Here is a 26,507-nt window from a genome sequence, read left to right as displayed (position 1 = left end):
TCTGTAATCTTTATTGCTCAAAGGGTAGCTTCCAGTATGATACTTTGGAGATACACACTGTACGCTGTATCCCACTTTCAGATGCGGTTAGTCAAAAGTGAGTGCTGAGTGTACTTTCAGGAGAGGACAAAAGTAGTAGGTAGAAGTGTCTGACTGTTATGCTGAAGATGACTTGGTGGTAGGAATGCTTTCTGTGCGTTCAGGCCTCCTCTGAGTCTGCTTGTCAGTTTCAAAGAATTTTGACTGAAGTATACAGATCTGAAAATAACTTCTTCCAGGTTCCGTGAAAATAAGTAAATGAATGGGTATGGAAAAGAGACCTTTTTAATCTTCAGTGAAGGGTGGGCTGCAGTGTGAAGCCAGTTTTCATTACGGGCCATATAATCCTCATGAACTCAGTGTCCAACCTAACTCATAAGAAATTAGGCTTTGTCAGTTAAATTGTTTAAAGAACAGATTTCATTTCTATCATCTGGTGGTGTTTCTTATGCTCTTTGGTATTTGCTCACTAGTAACTGAAGTGAGACCTCTCACCCATTTAGAATGGAGTCCTGAAGGGATGTTAGTAACTTCTGGTTGTTACATTCTCTATGTTTTACACTTTTGAGTGTCTGTGTCTTGATATTCTCAAACCCCCTTTCACCCATTTGACTGAAAAAGAAGACAGAGCAATGAATTAAGTCAGGGATCTCCTCATTTCCATTTAAGAAAGGAACTTGCTGGTTGTGCAATGTCTTTTGCAACTGCAACAGTACTGGCTACTCCTTTTGTAAATAGTTTTGTGGGGCCTTAACAAGTTACGGTGAAATAGGTTCTAGACATTTTCCATGAGAGAGGGTGTTAGCTCCATGCTTGATCAAGAGTGAGACGTCGCAGTTTGAGCTTAGCTGTTATATTCTCGATTACGTGGCCTGGTACACACTTCTAGCATCTAGGTGAGGAATATGGTAAGGAAAAACAGGAGAATGCAAATCTTTAATCATTTCAAGAGACTAGACTGATATCTTCCTTTATTCAACAGAGGCAGTTGGTGTGACCAGTCAGCGTCCTGTGTTTTGCCCTTACCACAAAAAGGAGCAGTTGAAGTTGTATTGTGAAACCTGTGACAAGTTGACCTGCCGAGACTGTCAGTTACTAGAACACAAAGAGCACAGGTATCGAAACAAAGTGTATGTTTTTACGCAACTCACTTATAGGAAGATAGCTTGAAGTTGATGGTAGCTCTAGCTGTATGCAATACAGTCGGGTGAAAAAAGTGCAAAATAAAATTTTCTGCTCAGAAGTGAAGCCCACAAATAAACAGAGATTGTATCCAAAAGAGTGTGGATGATTAGAGTGTGATAGTTTAGACTAAAACCTAATTCTTCCAGTTTTTAATCTGGTGGTTTAAGCACAAGACCTTTCTTTACTGTCAAGTTATTTGGATAGGATTTGTTGCTATGCAGCACTTCAGAGAGTCCTTCAGAGGGGCTGTGTTATGCAACTATACACTCATGTGTAATTTCTCCATTTGTCCTTACACAAGATGATTATATAACGGAACATTACCAAACAATTTCAGAACAGAGCAAATGGGCATTTTTTTCTGTGGAGAGTCCTTTAAAAGGAAGAGTAAACCTAAAGTTTGGCTATACTGTACTTTGAGAAGACTATTTATAACGCTCAAATCTTTGGGCTGCTGTTCTTTGATCATCTCTTACTGGCCACAGAAGCTGAAAAGCAGGATTATATACAATTTCTGAGTACAAGACAATAATCTTGCTGGCTAACACATACAGTAATGGTCTGGGACAGATGTACTCTTAGGTTCAATATTAATATGCTCGCTATGCCTGATGCAACCACCCAAAGAACTTGCTTGCCTGACCAGCTGAACATCAATAGGTGGAGAAGTGTTGGCCACTGTTGCCTCTTGGAATGGGCTAAACTTTGTTCTGGCAGAGTTGCAGTCTTCAGTTCTCCTTCTCTTACGATTTATATCCCTTTCAGAATGTGCGACCTCTTTTTTCCCTCAAATTGTTGATTATTTCAGTTCCTTGATTTAAAATGGTGCTGACTTCTGCTGACTCAGTGATCTCTCTTCTTTCTTCTGTTTCTACATCCTTATCTTGCACGAAGTGATAGCCTACATGCACTTTCACTTACAGAGTGATGACTACAGTACAACATTAATTTTTCTTTTGCTAAAATAGGGCTATGGTCCTGCAATATCCCTTCATATTTATGAGAATTATAAATTCTCAAAACAAAATAAAAGTTACAGGAAATACACTATACATTCAACTATACTATAAATAAAATATAAATAAAATATATATGCTGACATATGCTTCCATGATGACATTTAAATTTTGAACTTGAGCAGCATCTTTCTTCTGTTAAAGAAGTCTTTTGTAAGGCACTCTGCTTTTTAACAACTATATCACACACGCATGTGTAAATACTCACTGTTACTTACTACAGGTACCAGTTTATAGAAGAAGCTTTTCAGAACCAGAAAGTGATCATTGAGACATTAATCACCAAATTGATGGAGAAGACTAAGTACATAAAATATACAGGGAAGCAGATCCAAAACAGGTATGTATCAGATTTTGAGGTTAAAAATAACACAGAGGGCAACTTTATATACACTGTAATTTCTTGAAATGTTTAGATTAGTGCATTTTGTACCTCTCTCCTTTTGTCCTTCCAGAAAGAGAAATTCTAAAATCTTCAGTTTGCCGTAGTGACTATTGCCTGTTTAATGTGCTTGATTGTGTTAGGTAAATCTTCTACTCAGCCTGTGGACTTAATGGGCAGCAATAGCTTGGGTGCAACAAAACAGCTTATGCAATAAATACTGTAGAAGGCAGTCATACATTCTTCCCCACCGTCAGCACACTTATTTTTCTTAGTGTGGATCCCTCTTAGAAAGTGAAAGGTTATGACTCATGTTTTCATAATGCTTGTGACACATATTTGAAGATTTATGTAATACTTTTATGCTTGGGGCTTTATTCACTCAGTACTACAAACCTAGGAGAAAAATAAATCTGTAAAATGTGTGCTGCAGTAGGCCTTTGTAACTGCTCCTTCAGCAGGGTTCGAAGGCAGTACCCAGGAAGATTCAACACAGTACGGGATGCTGAGTATAACTTGAACTCTTCCTCTCTCTTTGCCTGTCTTCGGGGATGGTGGAGATGGAAAAAAGCAGCAGACACCCTCCTCTTCTTTTGCTACATCTAAGTGGTTATTCTCCCTTGCATCTTAGCAGTAGTAGTTTTCACAATATAAGATTATGCTTTGCTGTAATGAGTTTGAGCACTGTTGTTGAAATAGCTAAATTAGAGAATGTATTTGTTGTTTTTGTTTCTGGAGTGCCATTCTACCTTAGATGCACATTAGGCTTAAACAGTTTTGATTGCCATGGACTGTTCCAGAAATGTGCTGGACAATTAAAAATCAAGAATTTCAATTGCAATGAGCATTTAATTTTTATCTGTGGCAGATGTTAGTAATTTTACAGACTTAATGGCATTAGAATTTGCCACCGGTTAATTAATTTTATCATAGGTCACTGGTACTTGCTCTTTCTATTTCTCCCAGTAATTTTCCTGACTGTAAGTATGTGATGATATATGTATTAATTGGTGCATATGACCAAAAAATATTGTCTCAGCAACAGAGTAGAGGGGTTTTTTTAAATACTGTTTGGAGGGTGGGTTTGTGAGCTAAAGAACATTATTTTCTGTACTGTCTACTTTCAGAATTCTTGAAGTGAATCAGAATCAAAAGCAGGTGGAACAGGATATTAAAGTTGCCATATTTACACTGATGGTAGAAATAAACAAAAAGGGAAAAGCTCTGCTGCATCAGTTGGAGGTAATTTCATTTCTATCATAAGAAACAAAAGTGTCAGTCTTAATATTTTTTGTGTGGATTCACATGAAAATAAAATCCATTTTTAGCATTAGCCACCTGTGCATGTCCTATCGCAATTCCAAAGTGGAGAGATGTCCCACACAAGCCATTTGAGCAAGTGGGTTTTTGGTGGGGGAGGGGAGGAGGGTTTGGCTTTTGGGGGTTGTTGTTGTTTTGTTTGTAATTATTAACTGTGTTCCCTGCTTTGTGAATCAGGGCTGTCTCTGAGCCCAGTTTCTTTCTCCATGCTTTTGCAAGGCATGATTTTGTGTGTCACACATGAAAAGTCCATCAGAATTTTTCATAAATTGAGCAATCCAATAGCAAATCGAAAGAGAGAATTGTCTAGAATGGTTACCTGGAAAAATATTACCTCCAATTGTGTTTTAAAAAGTGTGTGTGCATGTGTATAGAGAGGCACACATAAATACGAAAATGTGTCATAAGAGAAAATGGGAATCTGCACAGAAAGTCTTGATATCTTGAATAGATGTATACTGACTTTTCTGTTTGATAGCCGCAGTCAGGGGCAGAGGTGCTTTTTAGAAGAGCTAAGTGAAACCGCTTGATCATAGTGAATTACAAATATGAAAGCTAATGCCTGTTAACTGTAAATTGAACTCTTTGACTGGAACTGCTTTTCTACTTGCAGACTCTGGCAAAAGAGCATCGGATGAAACTTCTGCAGCAACAACAGGAAGTGGCAGGTCTCTCTAAGCAGCTGGAACATGTCATGAATTTTTCCAAATGGGCAGTTTCCAGTGGGAGCAGCACAGCACTACTGTACAGCAAACGCTTGGTAAAGTTAGGAAGATAGCACTCTCCATTTACTTAGAGACTATAGATAAGGCAGATGATACACACGCACACGCTTGTCAGTAATACTAGGGAATTAGGCTTTTTAATGACTTTCTACTAAGTGGAATATTTGTATATAAGTTTTCATGGTTTTCTCTTAAACATAAATTAGCTCTCTGGTCATGATTCTCTCCTGTTACACTACCATAGAACTGTTGTAGATCTGCAGAAGTAAGAAAAAATCCTTTCTCTGCAGTGAAAACTACGAAGCCATGAAACACTGGGAAAATTGTTGCGTGTTCTACATCGTCACTGAGGTTCTTTTCAGTACTTGTTACAGCTTTTGAGTTCAGAAAAAGATGGTATTTATATATCTGAGAGTCTGATATCCAGAGTTTTAATGTAAAAAATAATGTATTGCTTTGTTCTGTCAGACTCATCTTCCATTAAAAGTCTTCAAAAATTGCACTTAAGATCTGAGTGCATGTGGTCTCACTAAGCTGACTGCTCATGATGAATGGAAATCCTAAAAAACTTGAAATAAAAACCAAGCAAAAAGCTGACCATCATTTGTCCAGAGGTTACTAGATTGTACTAGCCTGATGACAGAAATCTGTGACAATGTTGAGGAAAGATGCTAGATCCTTTTTTTTCCGATTCGTATAACTAGATCACAAAGTTTTTTCTTTATTTTCTCATTGCTTAGTTGAGAACCTACTGGGGGGTTTTGTGGGTTTTTTTGGTTTGTTGTTTTTTTGGTGGGGGTGTTTTTTTGATATCCATTAAAATGCTGCAGGCTATATCAGATAGTGGAATATTACTGGGTTTTATAAACTTCCTTCAAGTAGTTAAATTCATTTAGCCTGCCTTATACTGCCTCAGCAAGTAATATTTTTTAACTGAACAGAGAAAAAGGGCAGCAAACTGAGTCACGTTGTTTATAATTCCTTAGTGTTGCCACAAAAACTTTGCCATATGACTAAGAAAACAAGTTATGTTGCAGGCATCTTAATCTTATAAACATTCTGCAGATGAAGAAAAAGACCATCTAGCCCATAAAGCCTTAGCAAATGAGAAGTATTTTTCAAAAGAACACATGAGTTTTAGGCTCCTGATTTTTTGCTAAAAGTTGGTGTTATTTGGGAGTTGAGTAGCTAACCTGTCTGTTGGCATCTGGAAAATCTGTTCCTGAACAGTGATGCATAGAGGAGCATGGGACACTTCTGCTCCGGCATATCCAACCACTTGAAATTAGGAGGGAGGAATGATTAGGAGTCTAATCATGACTTTATCCACAATATACACGTGTGCACAATAGGAGGAATATATGGAGCAAACTATGACAAGAACTGTGTGCAACCAGTATTGGTGAAAGGACAGAAGACTGGAATTTCTATAGTGTAGTATACTTGATTCTGGTAGTGTACACAGAAATCCTAGGAAATCTATCTCCAAAATAGTAGTGCACTTAAAATTTACCATGGTCATTAAAAAAATTTAAGTCTTGCTAAATGGTTTTGTATCTGGTCCAAAACTGACCTGCCTAAAATTGAAAGAAAAAACTTGTAAACTGGAAGCTCTTATAAAATTCCTATGTAAACGATAACTAGTATAATTTTAAACAGGTATGATGATTTTGCCAAGTCTGTCTCTTGACCTTTTCCAGGAAATAATCTATTATTCAAGAAAAATAAGTGTTGAACTCTGAAGTTTTTTCTGTATCTGTTGTGTGTTCTTCTAAAATTAGTGCCTGTGTTAGGTATTTCTAGTGAAACAACTGCAAGAAAATATTTTCTTTCTAGGAACTAGATAAATACTGAGCATTTGATAGAGTATTCTGCTTGTGTAATGTGATCGTAGTCCAGTCCTTTGGAACCAAGGAGTTGTAAGAGTCTGAAAATATATGTGAATCTGAGAGTTTTCAAAGACAAAGTTTATAAAATCTGTTCTTTGGCTCTCTGAAGAAAACTTAAATGTATTACAAAGGAAAATTCCCTGTGATGATACTTACTGCCAAAAGGATGGGATACTTTTCTTTGAAAGAAAAAATGAATAGGCTAACATAAGTTTTGGGGAAAAAAACCCCCAACAATGGTTATGTGAATCTGTACTTCACTTGCAAGTAGTTCAAGTCATTGAATGTAATGACCAAGTTTGAGGAAGGATATGTATTTCTACAGGGGAGAAGAATTAATTTTTTTTAGGCTGTAGTTGATTGCATTTTAAAACTACTTTAGGAATAAGGGAAAGATGTTAAGAATACCTTTTTTATTTGTAGCTTGCACAAATTTCTCTATCTTTCGCCTCAATTCTTTAGGGGCTTGTTCAGGGGTTTTTTTGTTGTTGTTTTTTGTGGTTTGGTTTTGTTTGTTGTTTTTTTTTAAAAGACTTTTTATAGTGTTTGGATACATGGCTGTGGCCCCAGAGAAAAAAATCTTGTTTTGTTCCTGTTCTAGATTACATACCGACTACGGTATCTTCTCCGAGCCAGGTGTGATGCTTCACCAGTGACTAACAATACCATCCAGTTTCACTGTGATCCTAGCTTCTGGGCTCAAAATATTTTCAATCTAGGTATGATAAAGTTTTATTAGTCCTTTGGCCTCTTGATCCTATTTTGAAAGCAGCTTTCTTTTTGTGAAGATAAATAGCCTCTGCACTATTCATTTCTTGGTTTACTGTGTTACATTTATTTCCTTACCTGTAGAAGACATTTAAAGTGCATTGTATGGGAAAAAGTATTATTCATGAATACTTATGATAAAGTATCAACAAACTTACCTTGCTTGAATGGTATGTGTGATGGTGAAAACAGCAGCTTTCAGTTTCCTGGACGATACACATGCCTTCTGGCTTCTGAAACAAGGAACGCAATCTATAACCCTATTTCACATCCTTAGAAAGGATTCCAGAAGTCAGTCTCATTCTGCATCTTCCAGCCCTTTCTTCTACTTCAACCCCATCTTCCCAAGCTGAAACCCATAGCAGCAGCATAATATGTTCAAGAACCCCCCTTTGCTCCTTTGTCATGCTGAACAATAAGCCTTGGAGAACTGAGAGGAAGAGAAGGGGACAATGCCAAAGAAAAACAGAAGAACAGGCAAGAGAAGACTACATTTTGACAGTTGTCTGGCTTTTAGATTGTCTTTCCTGAAGTGTGGGGTGGAATTCAGGAGAAAACATGTTTTTAACAGAGTTGCAAATGTACGTCATCTTTATTATCCTAATAGATTTTGATCTAGTCTCCAAACTGGTCTTTACATTTTTTCTTACGGCTGTAAGTTGCTAGGGTTTTGTGGTACTTGTGAATCCCAAAACCTGGAAGCTTTGCAGGTAGCCTGCTTGTGTGATTGCCCAAAAGCCTGAGTTTAATCAAAACAAGTATCCTAGGAACTCATCAGCTTAGGAGCAGGAATTAAAGCTTAGAGGTCTTTTTAGGATTTTGACTGCTGTCATGCATCCTTTCTCTCTCCACTGTTAGCTTGATGGGCATTTTTGGTTTTCTGTCATGTGCAGAATGCTTTGCGAGATACCTGTGGTACGTTTTCTGTCTTTCATCGGAAAGTGCAGTCAGCTCTACAAATGTACAGAGAGGTGCAAATGTGTTTGCTCATAGTAGCCTCACCACAAGCAATCCAGCTACATCTGTTTGTTTAATGTAACATATAGATAAGAACTACTATATATATCTGTATAAGTAGGTACATTTATTAATGGGATTTTGCATTTGAATATAGAGCAAACAACTCTAAAAAGAATTCCTAAAGATGGATAAACCAGGCGTTTGGTGGCTTCATGTGGCTTTGCTTTGAAAGTGTGATGTAGCAGGTAGAGAGCTGGAAGAGCAGAATGAAGACCCAGTGTTAGAGAGAGAGACAAAGATTCATATCACCTGCGGGCAGGGAGGTTATAGTTCATCTGAACAGGAAAAGCACTGATTGTGTTCTCTGGTAGACTGCTGAAGAAATACCTTCTGTTTTCCATTAGCAATGTTACAGACAGCAGGGAAGCAGAAGAATGCAGTCACTGATACATAAGCATTCCCATGGACACACTCTCCCGGTGTATGTGCTGCAATGTTCTGCTTTCAAACAAAAGCATGTTAGCCACTGTTTCACAGAATCACAGAATCACATCTGGGGTTGTTCAGCCTGGAGAAGAGGAGGCTGAGGGGAGACCTCATCGCTCTCTACAACTACCTGAAAGGGGGTTACAGAGAGGTGGGTGTTGGTCTCTTTTCCCAAGTGACGAGTGACAGGACAAGAGGAAATGGCCTCAAGTTGTGCCAGGGGAGGTTTAGACTGGATATTAGGAAAAATTTCTTTACTGAGAGAGTGATGAGACACTGGAACAAACTGTCCAGGGAAGTGGTGGAGTCAACATCCCTGGAGGTGTTCAAGGAATGTGTGGACGAGGCATTGTGGGACATGGTTTAATGGGCATGGTGGTGTTTGTTGGTTGCTGGTTGGACTTGATCTTACAGATCTTTTCCAACCTTAGTGATTCTGTGATTCTGTGTATTTCTCTACAAAGGCAGAGAAAGAAAGTGTTACGGCAGTGCTTTAAGGCAAACAAGCTCCTTTCCCCACACACCAGGACATTGGATGGTAGCAGGGAAATTCTTCAAGTTCCTTCTTTGTAAATGATTTTCTTTGGGAAAGGAATCGAAAATGAATCTTTTGTTTCCAGAAACATACTGTCAAGCTGTGTGGTGATAACTGTGAACTGCTGCTAAACTGAGATGGTGCTTGTCAAGAAGGGGCTTTTTCTTGTGTTTGTTTTTGGGGCTCTTCTTTTTTATTTGTTATTTAATGAGCTGCTGAAATACGTTCCCTTAAATTCAGAAAAGTGCTACAATAGAAATGGCACCTGTATAGAACAGCATAGGAGTTCTTGTAACAGTTTATCTATTTAAGCGATAGATAAAACCACATCACATTTATCTATCTGGTTTCAGAAATCACAACCTTTAGGCTATTATGGTTATGATCAGACATGTTCAATTTCTGTAGATAAACCAGATTTAAGAACCAGTAAAGGAAAAATAAAGTAAAGTCTGAGTAAATAAACAAGTTACTTCAGGAATGGCTTGAATTCTAGTCAGGCTGCATGTTGCTGACAGTGTGATAGCATCTGTACACTAACAGGATAGCTCTCTTAGGGATTTTGGAATGTATTTAAGAAAAAAAATGACAACATTTAAAGTGTTTTAATTCCACAAATTGTACGATAACGGTTTTCTAGAATAATGGAAGGGAATCATTCTCTGTAGTATCTTTGGGTGTAAGTAGCTTTATACACAGATGTTAAATCTGGAAAGAATTTTGAAGTTGTAATTAGACTTGGAAAGAACAGAATAGAAGTGTGGTATGGGTTTGACAGTTGATTGTTATACAGTCAATACCATTCTTTGCCAAGGTAATTCTTTTTCTGGAGAAAGAAAATAAAACATCTATTTTGACTGTAGTGAAATATTTCATACAACCTTATATGCAAAACAGTATTAAACATTTGCATTTTTCTCTGCTCACTTTATGGGAAACATTGACTAGACCTGTTACAGGCTTCATAAAGGGTATTAGGCAACAGGTTGGTAGGCCTTTTCCATTTTATTTAGCATATTTATTATTTTTGTTAATGACTGCTCTGGTAGAATCGTAATTAAAATGTATGCAACAGCAAAATTACCAAGTGTCAATATGAAAATAGTATTGTTGATGTTAGCTTTCTGCCCTGTTCTGCACTACAGTACATTGGCTGGCCTAGGCTCCCTCTGTGCCTGTGTCTAGATAGGGGACTAGAATGATGCTTGTTTGCTTCTCAGCTCTTGGGATGAAAAGGAGGAATATAAAATGCAAGAAGTTTCCTCCTCCTTCAGATAATCTACCCCAAAACGAGCCAGGTTAGACTGCATAGGATCCACAGAGACTGGTGGATATGAGGAGAGAAGTGACAGAGGGTGATTTCAAGTTCTGCTGTAACAGGGATTGTGAAACTGTCAGGTGGTGTACCCGCCTCATGAGGTGAACTCTCCTAGGAAGCAGTCCTAAACCTCTGGGAAAGAAGGGATTATGAGCTGTCTATGTCCCATTTGTATTGAAAAGCTGTTGTGCAACCTTCCACAGATCATTGGAATTTTTTAACTCTTGGTCTTGGACCATAACTTTCCCTACTTCACGCTGTTTTAAACAAATAGTGTCTTTTGTCTTTTCCTGTACAAACCGTGTGCTATTCTCTTGAATCAAATCAAACTCTGTTCTAGTTGGAATTCATCTTTCTTGGATGAGGTTGCCAGAGTTTCACATGAGTTTCATGTAATCACACTATATATCTCTTCAGATAAAATCTCTCACCCAGTATTAGTGTCTAAAAGTTACCTGTCTAGTCAAATTTCCTTCTAAGTCAGTGGAGAGAGATAAAACATCTCCTGGAGGTGCCCATCACATCCTAGAACTGGTGGTGTGTAGCAACTGAGAGTTTCATTTGAGTATTCCATGGTGTTGACTCAGAGGCCAGAAAGGACCACAATACCTTTTAATTATTATGATACAGTTAAAACCTTTTATCAGATGAGAGGGTCAGGATGCTCTTTCCCATTGAAACTTTGCTCCCTTGCTCTTTTGGAGAGGCCAGAACACCTTCCTAGGAGAATCCACCGTATAGAGGACACTGCAGCACAAGACAGTTTGCTAGTTTTTCCTTTTCTGCGTTATAAAATGCGAACATTTTATTGCATGGAAACAAACAAAATAAATGGAGTCCTCTATCTCATGTTTATCCATTCTTTACATTACAATAATGAATGATGAGCTCATGGTATAAAAGGAACTAATTGTGAAAAATAGCATTTCTGCTAGCTGCAATATTTTGGTATTAATTTTATTTATTTTGTTCCAACCAGGTTCTTTGGTAATTGAAGATAAAGAAACCCCACCACATATGCCCAAGAGCCCTGTCATGGAAACAAACTTGCAGCCACCAGGCAGCTTACCTTCAAACCAGCTATCTAAATTCCCAACGCAGATAAGCTTAGCTCAGCTCCGACTCCAGCACATGCAGCAACAGGTCATGGCTCAGAGACAGCAAGCTCAACGCAGAGTAGGTCCAGTAGGTTTACCAAATCCAAGAATGCCAGGAGCCATGCAGCAACCTCCTGCTTCTCATCAGGTAATTATGACTATTTCTAGAGAAGACTCTTTTCTTCCAAAGCACTGAAGGAGTAAGTAAAGAAAGATAACAACACCAAAAGAAATTATGTCTAGATACATAACTTCAGATAGCTTCCTCTTTAGCACATGGCTATGTAAATGGTTTAGGGAACATTTTCTTTACTGAGAATTGAATGGACATTTTAAACTTGTCTGGCAGAATGTGTGGTAGCGCACAGCCTATTTTTATTCAGAAAAAAAAATCATATGGTATCCAACCATATATAGTGCTGAGCTATATATTTTGTATTTTTGTCAAATGATTAAAAAGTGAATCTGTCATTAATTTTTTTCCAAGGCTTTTTTGCATAAAGCTGTGATTCTCCCACATAACTTTCAAAGTTAGAAATACTCTCACTGGATCTTGTGATGTATCTGCATTTATTATATGAGAATAATTCAAATCCATCTACTAGGTTTTGGTTTTAACATTGAAAATTAATGTGCTGTGTGATCATTCAGATAAATGGTGTGGTACTATTTGTTTGCATCTAATTTGTTAAGAGTTTCAAAAGGGCCACTTGATAAAAATTTCTGGAACATTGGATAGATATCAGCTAACTTGCAGAATTGTTTGTTTGTTTGTTTGTTTTCATGCAGGCACCTCCGCGCTTGATTCATTTTCAGAATCATAGCCCCAAGTCCAATGGTTCAGCTCTTCCTGCACAACAGATGAGATTTCCCCAAAATCAGAACCTACCAAGGCAAGCAATAAAGCCCAACCCATTGCAAATGGCATTCTTGGCACAGCAAGCTATAAAACAGGTAGAGTTTCTTGCCCTTTTCACTTGACATGTAGAAATAAAACATCAAATGTGCTTTGTATTATTTTACTTTTGTTTCTAGAGTGCTTTTCAATTAGAACAGAGACTGCATTATTCTCTATGACAAGATACCCACAGTTTTCTTAATGAGAGAACTGTCAGGTTTCTTCCATTTTGACAGTTATAAGCAGCTGAAGCATTATGGAAGTGAGCCAGTGTGTGTCCTATGTGGGTGTTTCATTCTCTTGTTTTCTATTACTGTGATTTCTGGCCACTTATGCAAAACTTAACGTGACCATGGTCTGCACATTACAATCAGTGAATAGACAGAATAGGAGATGCCACTATTTATCTTAATGTCAGTGACTTCACTAGGAACCAGGTAAAAGCTTGACTAAAATGCTGTAGCTGCCACCATTCTCCAGACTATGCCAAATTTGAACTTTTACAGATGAGGAGAGAAAAGAAAGTCCACAATTGTGGGACCTCTGCTGAGTAAGACTGATCAATACCCAGCTCATCAGCAGTTGAACTGGGGCAGAAGCAAGCACGTCGTATGTTTTCTGGATGTTCAGGAAGGCAAATCTTTATTAAAAAGCATATTAACGCATGAGTTGTTAGGTATGTGGAAGGAAAGAGAAAATTATGTCACTAGAGGTAAGCAGGGAAGAATCAAATGAATCTGACCTGTGACCTGAGAAGTGGAGTAATACCATTAATGTTTGCAATGCTTATGATGTCAGACAACTAATTCCAACGAAATTGAAGCAAGCTGTACAATATCTAAGAGAACCTGTAGTAACAAAAACTAAGTCACTTGTGTGCCTCTGAAAAAGAGGATTGGCCTGTCTGCAAGCCTTTCTTTCAAGTATTTTCATTATCTAGTAATGTCTTTCTGAAACTAGAAACCAGTAAATAGAATGACTGACTAAAAAGGAATTGAGCGGAGTCAGATTTTGCCTACAGTTGCCATGAAATTCCATTGAAGTCATTGAAAACCATTGAAAACCCCATATGTCTAAATGAGCAACAAATTTAGTCTGACTTGACTGTGCACTTCATATCATGGTGTTAAATGTATATGTGGGTGGAGATCCCATCAGCATTTCAGAGTAAATCAGGATTTTATGTTTGAATTCAGCTTCCTGAACTAAGCTGCTTGTTTAACTGCTGAGTTAGAACCAGCATATGCAGTGGATGTGATCTGTTGAAAAAAATAACGCTGAATTGTGAACTATCATCTTCCCTTTTTAGTGGCAGATCGGTAGTGGACAAACTTCAACTGCCCTTTCAACTGCAAGCAGCACAACATCTACTCCATCTAGCCCCACAGTCACTAGTGCTGTAGGATGTGATGGGAAGACATATGGTCCCCCTGTGATAGATTTGAGTTCTCCAGTGGGCAGCTCCTACAATCTACCATCTCTTCCTGATGTAAGTGTAACATAAGAGCAATGTTTTATGGATTCTATTTTGAAGTAAGTCTTAATATTTGTGAGAAGTAGAAACCTTTTAGATAGAAATTCTTGCTCTGCTTGTCAAAATGAGACAGTTCCAGAAAACAGCAATGCAGGGTCGCCTACATGTTGCTGGCAATATTCAGAACTTTTCTGGGAGACAGCTGTTAGGACAACTGAGAAAAATAACATTGCAAGTTGTAGTTGTAATTGGACTTGTTTATTTGGATGCTTCATATTTTTCCCCCACGCCCCATAATGATACTAACAAAAATGAGTTAGCTTAGCTTTCGTTTACCAGTGTCCATAGATAGCACTGGTTTGCTGATGGTATTTCTGGTAAATTTTTAACATTTTTGTAATATGTTTGTAACTCATTGAAAGGGCTATGTTAGGTAGGTATTAATGGTTGGTATACTGGATGTAGTCCTTATATCTTTTCCTTTTGGTACTTCTTTTCTTCATATATCCTCTAACATGCCTGTGAGCTGGTGATAGACAGAGCATCGTAAGATCATCTTTTCTTAAGCTTCTAAACTTCTTTTTCATAGTTTCTTCTGATTGGTACGTGTTTGTCAGAGGTCCATGGTAGAGCTGTTGAGTTTTAGTCAGTTAACTGCTGAGCCTGTTTTTGTGGTCTAAGGTTGGTAGATATCTGAAATGTCACGGTTTTGTAGTCATAACTTGCCCTGTTTCTCCCACCTGTCTTTGTTCTCACCAATAAACTCTCAGATAAAGCGTTCTGTTTTTTTAAATAGAATTCATAGAGTACAGAATCACAGTTCTGTCAGGTTTAAAAGGTGAATTGCACAATACGATCATAAAAATACTGAGTCTGTGAGACATTTTCCGTACTGATTTTTGTATACAGTATTATGAACTCTTCTACTTGTATATAGTTAAGTTTATGCTATTAAGATACATGGCCCAAATCACTGTAAATGTGCTGACCTAGCAGAGGCTTCTGCATCCACTTTGGATAAGTCTAGCTTATAAATAGAAATTTCAGTGGTCAATGCAGTTGATAGCAATGGATTTGTGAGGTGTCTGGATAATTGAGAAAACTGATGCCAAGGTGACCTATTTTCTTATCAAACATGATCTTATGTATTGCAAAAACCCTAACATTTCAAAAGGTCATTTCTCTTTATCAACCCAGAAAGTGTAATTTTTACAGAAGGTTAGAACTGTAAATTGGGAGCCCCTAAAACAGAGTTCAGTTGTCTGGCCTGGGCTGTGGGTAGAAAGAACAAGTGTTGGTTTGCTGTTTGCATTTTGAGTCAATATGCATGGCCCCTGACCAGAAGATATGTGGGACAGATGGAATTGAGTCTCCTTTGAGGTTCTTCCAGTCCTGCTAAACACTAGCGGATTAATGGGTGGTTTTTTTATTGCTTATTATCTTTTTTAGAGTATATAATGTGAGCATGTCAAAAGAAGGTGTGGAGATAAAAATTCATCTCTTACTTCAGTGTGTGAAAGCTACCTGTCTGATGTAAGCCTTCTCTGTAGCTGATGGAGAAAAATTGGCACTTACAGAATCATCTGATCTTAAAATAAAGCACTGTCTGGATTTGGCCATTTCTTTTCTTTTTAGAGAAAGCAAGATGACCTGTTTTGAAGTAATCACCTCGCTTTTTGGATGGCTAAAGTTAGGTGAAATGCATTTTGTTCTTCACCTTCAAAATAAGAGTATTGCAGAGGCATGGGGTGGTTTTTTGTTCTTTTTGGGGTTTGGGTTTTTTTCCCCCCTCCCAGCACTAACTGCTTTTCCTCTTTTCCCCACCTTTTAGATTGATTGTTCAGGAAGCATCACACTGGATAATGTTGTAAGGAAGGATGGCACTGCAGAGCAGAATCAGCCAAAACCTCCCTCAAACAGAACTGTGCAGTCACCAAATTCATCGGTACCATCACCAGGCCTTTCAGGTAATTGGAATGTGGTGCAATTTTCTGTTTAAATGGTGTAATGGAAAAATCTAATGTGGCAGTGTTAACACTGATACCAGAATTAGTTACTTCTATTTTTATCAAAAATGAGAAATATGAAAATGAAAGCAAAGTTGTAGAAACCCTAGAGGAGGTAACGTTGAGACAATATTTTAGTGTTGTGAAGAAAAGTAAGTGGCCGGATCTTAAAAACACGGAGGGAAAAACATAGTAGATTTTAGCAAATTGCATAGAAATCCGTAGAAAAATGGCACTCTTAGGGTTACACCAAATTAAAACCTAGAAGCTTGTGGTAAGAGACAAGTATTTGAAAAAGCAAGATAGGGTGTAACAGGAGACAGTGGCTACAAATAGTGACTTGGGAAGTTCAATTTGGATATTAGAAAATCTTTTTCACTGGAAGGGTGGTGCAGCACTGACAGAGGTTGACCAGAGAAGTTATTGTTACGGGTAGCTAAATGCGGTGGACTTGAAGGACCCAGGGGATTCCTGTCACCATGCCTGGTGGCAATCAGCAGCTGCTCCTTACTCCCGTTTCCTGATCTGGCCTGCAGTGAGCCTATGTGAGCGTGAATTCCCAGTAAGCACTCGTGCAGCGTTGTGCACTCGCATGGCTTGGGCAGGTTTGCTGAGACAGGTGGATAATGCACTCGCAGACAGCACTGACAGCCCACTCTGGTTTCTCAGGACCAATGCTCAGCAAAAATGTCCTTCACAAGTCTTTCGGCTCTCTGGTCCCCAGACCTTTGGTCTGTCTCATACCTGGCCCCCAGACCTCTTCCTACTCACCAGCTTGTCTGGCTTTAAGTTTCCTAGCAGATCTCGAGAGATCTGCTGGACTTTTTAATAAGGTAAGACAAAATAAACTGCAGTGATCAAGTGGAGGGGTCAGCCAGTCAAAGGTCCTGACCCATCAGCCTGCTTACATGCAATGGGCCCCTTTTTAGTCCTTCCTTCTATCATCCCATGCTTCTCATCCTCTCATGAAATTGTATTAAATGGGCTATGGGTTAAATAAATGACACTGCAGGAGAAATTTTCCCCAAAACCTGCGTATTTCGCTGAGTCACATCTCAGACTTGGCACAGACCTGTGTTTTTTTCTAATCTGATTCTTCTATCCTAGGAGGAGTCAGTGTGACAAACATACACCCTCCAATTCGTTCACCCAGTGCCTCTAGTGTTGGGAGCAGAGAGAGGTAAGGGAAGAGTGGGAGAGAAGAAAATGTAACTTCCACCTCCATAGAACATGCCTCAGTCTCTTCTCTTATTAATGCATATAAAAGTAAATTTGCCTCACCTTCTCTGTTAAGGCCAGGCCTGATGGTTATTACAGCACTCTTTGCATTCTAAAAGTAGTAATTTCATTTGTAATGTATTAATAGCATATCTAAAAAACGTATTAACTCTGTAAATGATGACTAGGTTGGCGTTATTAAAAGAATGCCAATTCTAAATTAGTTTTAAATTCAGAAAAATCAGCTAAAGGAAAAAGTTGCATATTGAAAGTCCTCATGAAACTATAAATTACTTCAGATTTAAATAACTGATGTTACAAAGAGGGTTATTAAGAATTTTCTGCCATAATAAAGTTAGTTAAGTGAGTACTAGATACCTACCGAGAGTCTACACAAATGTTTTTATCCCTTAGTGATGGAACATTAATGAACAAATAGATTTACACAATGTTGTTTGAAGAGTGCAGATCCATTAACGTGTTCCAATAAATTAGAGCATACATCTGACATGAGTTTAATTTTTCATGCAGAGAAAAATCAGATGACATTCATCCTACTTGAATTGTAAATGCAGGTGCTTTTTAATATAGAATACCTTTTACTCTATTCCATTTACGTGGTAAATTCTGTGAAGGACTCTTATGAACTGTTTAAATATTTGTCTGAAGAGTCTTTTACTTGCATTTAAAAAAATGTGATTCTATCTGCTGCTCCTTGAATTCATTTTGTTAGATTTAAAATTCTTCATTAGTATTTAAAAAAATAATAATAAGCTGGTATTTTTGAATTTGGTTGTCCTTTCTCACCCTATTAAAATTGAACACACGAAAAAAGACAGTTCTATTTCTAAAAGTAGGGGCCCAGTTTTGGTGGAGCTGCAAGGCTGTAAGAAACTCTTCCAAGATAATTTAAATATGTGTTTTATCTGGCTTATTCACTTGTGTGGTTTACAATGATTAGTTCAGCTCTGGAGAAACACTGGCCTTCCCCAAAATACAGCTGCATCTCCTCCAAAGTGGGATAATGTTCAGTGGAAGTGCTTTTTTGTGTATGACCTAAAAGAAACAGAGATTATTTGCAAATCTTGCACTAATGGGAAGTAAAACCATGAGTAATTCTCTAGTTCTGGAACTGCGTCATTAAAATTTTCCCTTTCTGTAATGCCTTTTCAATGTACATGAAAGGAAATAAATTTGGATGCTGTATTCTATGAAAGTAATACTGTAGCACTTAGAATTCAAAGAAGCAAAACGGATTAGCATCCTGAGGGCTCGGAAAGCATCAGTGTACAAAAGGTGTCCAGTTCTGACTCTTAATTAATTTCCTTTTTTTCCTACCTCTTTCTGTCATTTACAGTTCTGGCTCCTCCAGCAGACCACCAGGCGCTGATTCTACACACAAAGTCCCGGTCGTTATGTTGGAGCCAATCAGAATTAAACAGGAGTCAAGTACACCAAATGAGAACTTTGATTTCCCAATTGTTATAGTGAAGCAAGAAACAGATGAGGAAACCCGGCCTCGTAATGTAATATTAACAGTTCTAAAGATCTCCTTTCTCTTTGGTGGAGGGTATTTTGCATTTACGGGGAATAAAATGATTTACTACTATTCTGTTGGGGACTTTTTCAGGGGAAAACTAAAAAGCTAAATAGAAGGAAGAGGTGAAATTCAAGATCAAACTAGCTCTACTGGCAATTCAATTAATTAACTGGTGCAATCAGACTGCTTTTATCCATTGAAAACATGGAAAGGCAGGAAATAGCTTGCAAACATCAAATTTTCATGTGGTGCTAGGAAGTATTTCTAATCATAGTGCAGTAATATACGCAAATAAGGTCACTAGACTTTTGGGGCATGAAAGATTATGTTTTTATTAGTGGAGCAGTAAATAGTTTTTCTTAGATAATTTCTTGAGTTTAGTAGCCTGATGTTATAGTATGATAGTAATTTTTGCATGCATGTTGCAAGTTGTGTGGCTGCTTGCGTACAAATTTGTTATTCTGGTCAGTTTATTTGTTGTTAGGGTCATGTAAATTCACATAAATATTATAATCTGGCTTCCTCTGTTTCTTCTTACAGGCCACGTTTTCAAGAAGCATACTTACTTCATTGCTGTTAGACAGCAGTCATAATTCCAATTCTGATGAAGCTGTCATAAGAACAGATGCACCGGACAGCACAGATGATCAACCAGGGATACTGCAGGAGAACACATCCAGTGGGAAGACAGGATGGATAGGCCCCTCCCACATTGGGGAGGGCAGAAAAGAGGATGATCCCAATGAAGATTGGTGTGCTGTATGTCAAAATGGAGGGGAGCTCCTTTGCTGTGAGAAGTGTCCCAAAGTATTCCATCTTTCTTGTCATGTCCCTACACTGATGAGCTTTCCAAGGTAATTATGACCCCTTCAATTCCATCTAAACTTGTATTAAAAGACATAAGCGTTGTGTTGTGAAACCCAGTACAAGAAGTTTCAGCCTTGAAGGAAGCAGTGTGTTCTCTGAAGTCTTGAATCCAGAAGTTTTATTAATTGGTGAAAATTGGAATTTGCATTGAAACTCCAGTTTAACTTTATGGATTTGCAGCCACAGTAATAAAACTCTTCACTTATTTGGCAGTTAAGCAAGATCACTTACATCTAGGGCATCTGTTATTAAAATTGGGCCACAGAATTACCAATCTGTCATAAAATGACGTAAAAGATTTACATTTCTTTAATAATAATAATAAAAAAGTAAAGAAAAATCTAAGCCAATACAGTATTAAATATATTATTTACGATAGTGCTAGACGTGGTGACAGTCCAAGCATGGGAAGTAGCAACTGATATCTTCTAGTAACATTTCGTTCAATGTTGAAACAAGCAGTAGGCTTTATTGATTGACTCTTACAAAACAACTACTCAGTTTCTTGAGTTTCAAAATACAGTCTTAAGCAGGTTGTTGTTACAAGCATTACTGATGTTTGCTTCTGGAATTAGTGTCTTTGATTACAGTAAATGGCATCTTGCAATGTTCCAACTTGGAAATGCCATGCAATAAGCTTATTAGTATTAAAAGGATAAAAACATCTGTCATAACATGATCATTGTTTAATGCTTTTATAAATATTAGGTTTTCTCATTAAATATCAGCATAGTTTGCTGCTGTAAAATATTTGGATAGCAACTTAGTACATTGATTATCTCTGTGCTACTCTGAACAAGCATACTTCTGCAAGCATACCTACTTTTTAAAATGTCACTAGAAATGGCACATAAAAATGTTTCTTTTACCTTTTGAAACTTCAAATTACAGTTTGGGGGTTTTTTTAAATAAAATGATGCTATGTTACAGCTATGTGCCATAAGCAAAACCCAGCAAAGTTACAGTAAGCACTTAAACTAATAAACATTTGTGCCTTTCTGACAAGAAAAAAGTAATCTTTAAGCAGGTAGATAACTATGTATTTACAAGGCTTTGTTTCTGTTAAAATTAAAGCTTGAAGAATAAGTCTTTAAGATTTCTCTTTTTTACTGGATCGTTCTGTGGAAACGGAGATGATGATGTCTGGCGGCCAGGGAGCCAAAGCCAACTTTTCTGACAAGAGTTCAGATCTCTAAAGGTGCATATTAATACAAGTGCACTGTGTTCCTGGCCTTCAGAACCACAGTTAGCTTAATTTTCCTCCTGCCTTCAGCTGTATCAGGTTTTTGTCGTCATCTTTGTGGGTTTGGTTTTTTTTTTTTCAGCTGTAACAGTCTGCTTAACAAACTTTGGTCTCTTAGCATTAGTTCCTTCAAACACGCAAAATAATTCCTTTATTATTATGTCAGCAGTGTCAGTCTACTTTCATGATTGCTTTCTGTTCTTGCTTCAGGTGGCTAGAACAATTTCCCCTATAGATTCACAGGGTCACTGCATTTTTTTTCCCTTCACTCCAACCCACCACACTCTTCCTGAATCTTGGATATTTAAATGCATCGTTCCTCCATCTTTCATGTGCTTCCTGTTTTCCTGTATCATAAGATCTTTAGATCATGGCCTGTTTCTATTTTTGTGTATGTACCACATCATTTCTCTGATGCTAGTCGAGGCACAGAGGAGACACTGTCATATAAATAACTCTGTCAAGACAGTAGAAGGTAAAAGTCACTTTGAAGGAAAATGCTCATTATTTACTACTGTATGCTACAACTAGCACATTGTGGAAATCTTTGGATTACTCTAAATAAAAACCAGTAAGATTTTTTTTTTTTAACTTGGAAAGTCTTCTGCCTTACTATCGAAATGAACTAAAAGGTGCTGCCAAAACTATTTCCCATTTACAAAGATCTTATTATTATAACATACCTCTGAGTATGCAGCTTGATCTCATAACTGGTTATTGCTGAATTCTGTCTACTATGTAAGAAGTACAATTGAGCCCTCTTGTGGTTATCTGCAAGCATACAAGTTTTTATATATATTAAAAACATAGACTTCATAGGTTTTTCAAAACTTTGAGGTTCACAAATTGTATTAGAGAATCAGTGAACATAGCTTGCAGAACTAATTTTATCATAATCTTTTGCTGTTGTTTAAATCTGTAGGGTTTTCCTAGACTAACTGATAAAATCGGGAACATCTGAAAGTAGTTTTAGTGAAGAATTTCCAGTTTTCTGGAATAGGTAATCTATATAGAGTAGTAATATGTTGTAGATCAAGATTGTAGAGAGAATATATCATTCTCGCCATATAACACTAACTTTTCCTTCTGTTCGGCCTATACGATTTCTTCAGTCTCTGTGAAGTTAGGAAACAGAACTCTTAATAGTGCTTTGCTTGAATCGTATGAGCTCAAGTGAAAAACTGCAGTACTAACAAAGGTAGACACCATTTGTCTATTGTAACAAACCATTTTTCTGACACCATTCATGACACCAGTGCCATTAAAAAGGAAACAAAGTTCTAATAAAGCATTTTTGCCAGCAGTCTCCGCCTTTCGTAGTGTTTAAAAAACCACCAACAGCAAAACAACACACGATGCAGAAAAAACCACCCCACAAATGAGGAACTTATCCAGAAATATGTGGAAAGCCTTTCGTCAAGAGTGTGCTACATCACTGAGGTCAATATGTTTGTTTGTCTTCTTTAGTGGAGAGTGGATTTGTACATTCTGTCGGGATTTGTCCAAGCCAGAAGTTGAATATGACTGTGATAAACCCACTCACAGCTCTGAAAAAAGAAAATTGGAAGACGCTGTGGGTTTGGCGCCAATAGACCGTAGGGTAAGGATAAAATGAGTAATGTCTTGCTGCTCCTTGTATTCTGAAATGTGTCTTTTAAAAAATGATGGTAAAAAAGGAGAATTAACTTCTTAAATAAGCTTTGAGATAATAGCAGTCTTCATGTAAACATGCTGAACAACACATTCTGAATGTCTGAGAAGTGGTTGTGATGTGGTGCTCTGAATTGGGACTGTGTTCTAGGAATTACTAAGTGCTGTTTCTAACAGACAGAGCTCTTGCACGCAGTGACCTTGCATTGAGAATTTTTTTCTTTGTGCTTTCCAAATTTGGCATAGATTGACGTTATCAACTAATGGTTTTAGTCTTTAAAGCACTTTGTCAACATCCTTTTAAAAAATTAAGGTGGTTCTTTCACAATGAAGATACACAGACATGCAATACTGATCCTGCAGAGATTAACACAAGTCTCTGGGAATAACTGCTATCCTTTTGCAGCTTTGAATGTTCTGGTGGATAAGCTACAAAGCAAGCAGTGGGTCTCCAACTTTTGTTTTTCCTTAAACCTCAGAGTTAAAAGAAAAAAATTGTGCCTTTGAGCAGACAGTTGAACTGCTTGACAGAATCTTTCGGATTCTTGGGAGTTTTGGGGGGTTTTTTTGCCTTTTTTGATTTTTCTTATTTCTTTGTAGTTGTTTTATTATCATTTAAAACCTTTTTTTAAGCAAATTTGGGCTGTATTGAAAACTTTCAGCAGTGTTTTACTTGGTTTCACTTGGCAACTTGTGTAAATATGCTGAAATTATTATTTTATTTGGGGTCTTAGTCTGCCTGTGGAACCATTATTTATACCTCCTGCTATCTAAAAGGAAAAAAGCTAGCTCTGTTTGTATTTTGCTTTAAATGTAAGTTATAAAAATATAAGTTATAAGTCCTGTAAATATTCTAATAAAGGATCAGCAAGCATAAAATCACACAAAACTATTTTTAGAATCTCTTTCAAGGCTCAAGATCCAATTTAATATATTTGGATACACAAAGGAAAGATATTCCTTCCTGCTGATAACAAAAAGCACTGTAGGCTTTGCAGTTACAGAGCAGTTAGTTACACCCAGATCAGGAAAAATATTACTGCTATCTCTGAATATTTGTAAAGCACTAAGAGCCACACATGCTTTTTTATTCCCTGGAATGTCTGCAGGGCTCAGCAAATGCTGAATAACACTGCTAGTAACTGCAAGAGGTTTCATAGCATGCATTTGAGAGTTGATAATGATATATCTATTGCAGAGAAGGAATACTGTAGGCCACTGTTATGACAGTCAATCTTGCTTCCAAATATGGTTCCTGTGCTCACTTTTCTGCTTAGGGGCTGGGGGAGTACTGAGCATCTGTTTGGTATTTTCTGTAGTTTGTTATTTTAGAACAAATAATGTAGGATTCTCTAATTACTTGGGTATCTATTTTTCTTGACACAGAAGTGTGAAAGACTGCTGCTATACCTCTACTGTCATGAAATGAGTCTTGCTTTTCAAGATCCAGTTCCTCCCACAGTATGTACCTTACTTCTTTCCATTTTATGTTAGCATCATTGGCATGTTTCTAATAGCATTTTTATGTTCTATCACTGTCCATTACAAGAGGTCAAGTTTCCCAGATGCTGACTGTATTAAATGTGTTTAATTTTATTAAAACTGTCTGAAGGGGAGTTAAAAGTTGAAGCATTGGGTTGGAAAGGGATTTACTAGTAAAATTCCCGAAGAACTGATTTTACTTAATGCTTTAAAAATAGACACAAAAAGTAAGTTCTAACACTGCCTGCTGATTTCACAATGCTGAGTGATACCACTAAAAAGGTGAATTGGGATATATTTGGGGTTTTTTAATATTACCTGATTTTGAGAATTAGTGTACTCCATAGTACTAATATGAAATTGAATTTCTTATTATTAGCTTGAAATTTATTAGTTTGAAATGGTAAACAATACCTGGGTGCATTAGAAGTCCAAGGATACACAGAAGAGTTACCAGCATGATCAGATGAAAAGTACCTCTTTTATGTTATTCAAGACAAGTCAATGGGAAAAGAATTCCTCAATAAGTAATGTGCTCCTATGCACACTTTTTATTCCATTTGAATAAGAATTTTTCTTCTGAAGAACATTCCAGAGTTTAATAATAAGAAAAGGCACAAGAGGTTGATTGATTAATCATATGATGGTCATGCATTACTAAATTCAGGTATTATAGCATTTCTCTTAAAACGTGAATCTAGTTAGGAAAAAAGTATAAAAATATTATCATTGGATTTCATATCTTATTTCCTAATTTCTAATTCTTTCTAAACAAAGAATAAATCTTAATCCTAGAACCACAATTTGAGTGTCAAAATCATTGATGTATCTGAAATTTGCCACCATTTCCAAGGACATATTTCACAACCAAAATTCATTTTAAGCAACCCATGTACCATCTCTGCTTGAGTGGGTTGCCAATGGTGGTCTTGAGAGTGTAACTTAATAGGTGGCTCATTTGACTACATCCAAAAAACCATGTCCAAATCATTTGCTCTATCATATCTAGGTGGGGTTTTTAATTGTTTTTCTTTTATTTTAAAATAGGCATTGGGAGGAGTATATTTTAGCCCTCAAAACAAGCATACTTCACTGTTACTCCAGAAACTGTCTGCATATATGTTAAAAGTACAATTCTTATATCTTAGAATTGTACTTTGAAGATGAGACTAAATCTTGCCTTCTCCCTCAGAGTTAAAGGTTTATAAAACAATAAGTAATGAACATGACTGCATTCTGTAAAAAATTTTATTCTCCATTTAGGTTCCTGATTACTACAAAATAATCAAAAAGCCTATGGACTTGTCAACCATCAAGAAAAGACTTGAAGTGACCGATTCATTCTACACAAAGCCGGAAGATTTTGTGGCTGATTTCAGACTGATTTTCCAAAACTGTGCTGAATTTAATGAGGTCAGAAAAGTAGATACTTTATCTGGTTTTGTAGGCTTAGTTGCTTTCAGGAAAAGTGCGGTGGGGCTAGAACTTACAACACAAGAATTTATTGTATTAAACTGATTTTGATGATGAGACTGCAGTGAAGACTTAGATCACAGTTGAAACTCCTGTGGTGTTAGATGGCAATATAGTGTAGATCCTTCCGTAGAAGCAAAGAGGGTTGTAACAAACATGCTAGCTGAATGGCAGGACAGCATGTAAAGAACAGGACAGTTGTTCATCATAGAGGTTAATGGTGGATGTTTGATTTAAAAATTGATTTCATCCTCCTTGCCTCAAATCTTAAATTCAGTGGGATTTTCATTCTGGGAGCTCTGTACTCACCCTTATGATTTCTAGTTGCATGTTGAGTGATTGTTATTATCCCTCAGTGGGAACATGTGGTGAAAAGGGCATGCAGGTACTGAGTGGACCACAAAATGAGCGAGAATTACAGCGGGAATAAAGGCTTGTCTAAGTGGCCTCAATGGGGTTCTCATCCAGTCATCCTTGATAGCTGTGAATACTTCCTGCCATGCTCAGCTCTGCTTCAAGAAACTGGTCAGCCACAGTGGCTATGAATTACTTCAGGACTGCCTAGTCTTCCAGGTTACAATCATCATCTATCCTAGTAATATTTTCATTGTAATTAAAAAAGGTCTGTAAGCTAGAGAAATTCTAGCGTTTCAAGTAGTTGTTCCAAAAGACTTTAATATGCTGAAGGCATGCCTATTTCACAGCATAACCCAACTTCTTCCCCCCCCCCCCCCCCCCCAGTCAGGATGTAAGGGTTTGTAGAATCTCTTTATATAGCTTTCAGAACCTAGGCAGTATGGCTTTTGCAATTGGCTTTTGTGATACTCTTATCAGAGAAAAAAGTCATCGGGGCATTGGCCAAAAGATCTACCCTCAATCTCTGTTTTGCAGGCTTGCACTCTTTGGGACCATGTGTTCCATAGGTGCCATTCTTAC

The 26,507-nt window shown here is 37.4% G+C and overlaps 1 protein-coding gene across 1 annotated transcript in view; it reads left to right on the top strand.

Moving 5' to 3' along the window:
- TRIM24 (tripartite motif containing 24) overlaps nt 1-26,507 on the top strand; it is a 60,644-nt gene that overhangs the window by 33,276 nt on the left and 861 nt on the right. The window contains exons 4-18 of the mRNA XM_059815932.1: nt 1,022-1,154; nt 2,464-2,580; nt 3,750-3,864; nt 4,556-4,702; nt 7,158-7,275; nt 11,603-11,868; nt 12,510-12,674; nt 13,928-14,107; nt 15,924-16,059; nt 17,206-17,278; nt 18,674-18,842; nt 19,397-19,710; nt 22,434-22,566; nt 24,003-24,077; nt 25,362-25,511. Coding sequence (XP_059671915.1) covers nt 1,022-1,154; nt 2,464-2,580; nt 3,750-3,864; nt 4,556-4,702; nt 7,158-7,275; nt 11,603-11,868; nt 12,510-12,674; nt 13,928-14,107; nt 15,924-16,059; nt 17,206-17,278; nt 18,674-18,842; nt 19,397-19,710; nt 22,434-22,566; nt 24,003-24,077; nt 25,362-25,511 — 2,291 coding nt within the window. The remainder of the gene's footprint in view (nt 1-1,021; nt 1,155-2,463; nt 2,581-3,749; nt 3,865-4,555; nt 4,703-7,157; nt 7,276-11,602; nt 11,869-12,509; nt 12,675-13,927; nt 14,108-15,923; nt 16,060-17,205; nt 17,279-18,673; nt 18,843-19,396; nt 19,711-22,433; nt 22,567-24,002; nt 24,078-25,361; nt 25,512-26,507) is intronic.

The sequence above is a fragment of the Gavia stellata genome, chromosome 4 (assembly GCF_030936135.1).
Source record: "Gavia stellata isolate bGavSte3 chromosome 4, bGavSte3.hap2, whole genome shotgun sequence".
Taxonomy (NCBI): Eukaryota; Metazoa; Chordata; class Aves; order Gaviiformes; family Gaviidae; genus Gavia; species Gavia stellata.
The sequence above is the reverse complement of the archived record's forward strand: the minus strand, read 5'-3'. Positions and strand labels throughout refer to the sequence as shown.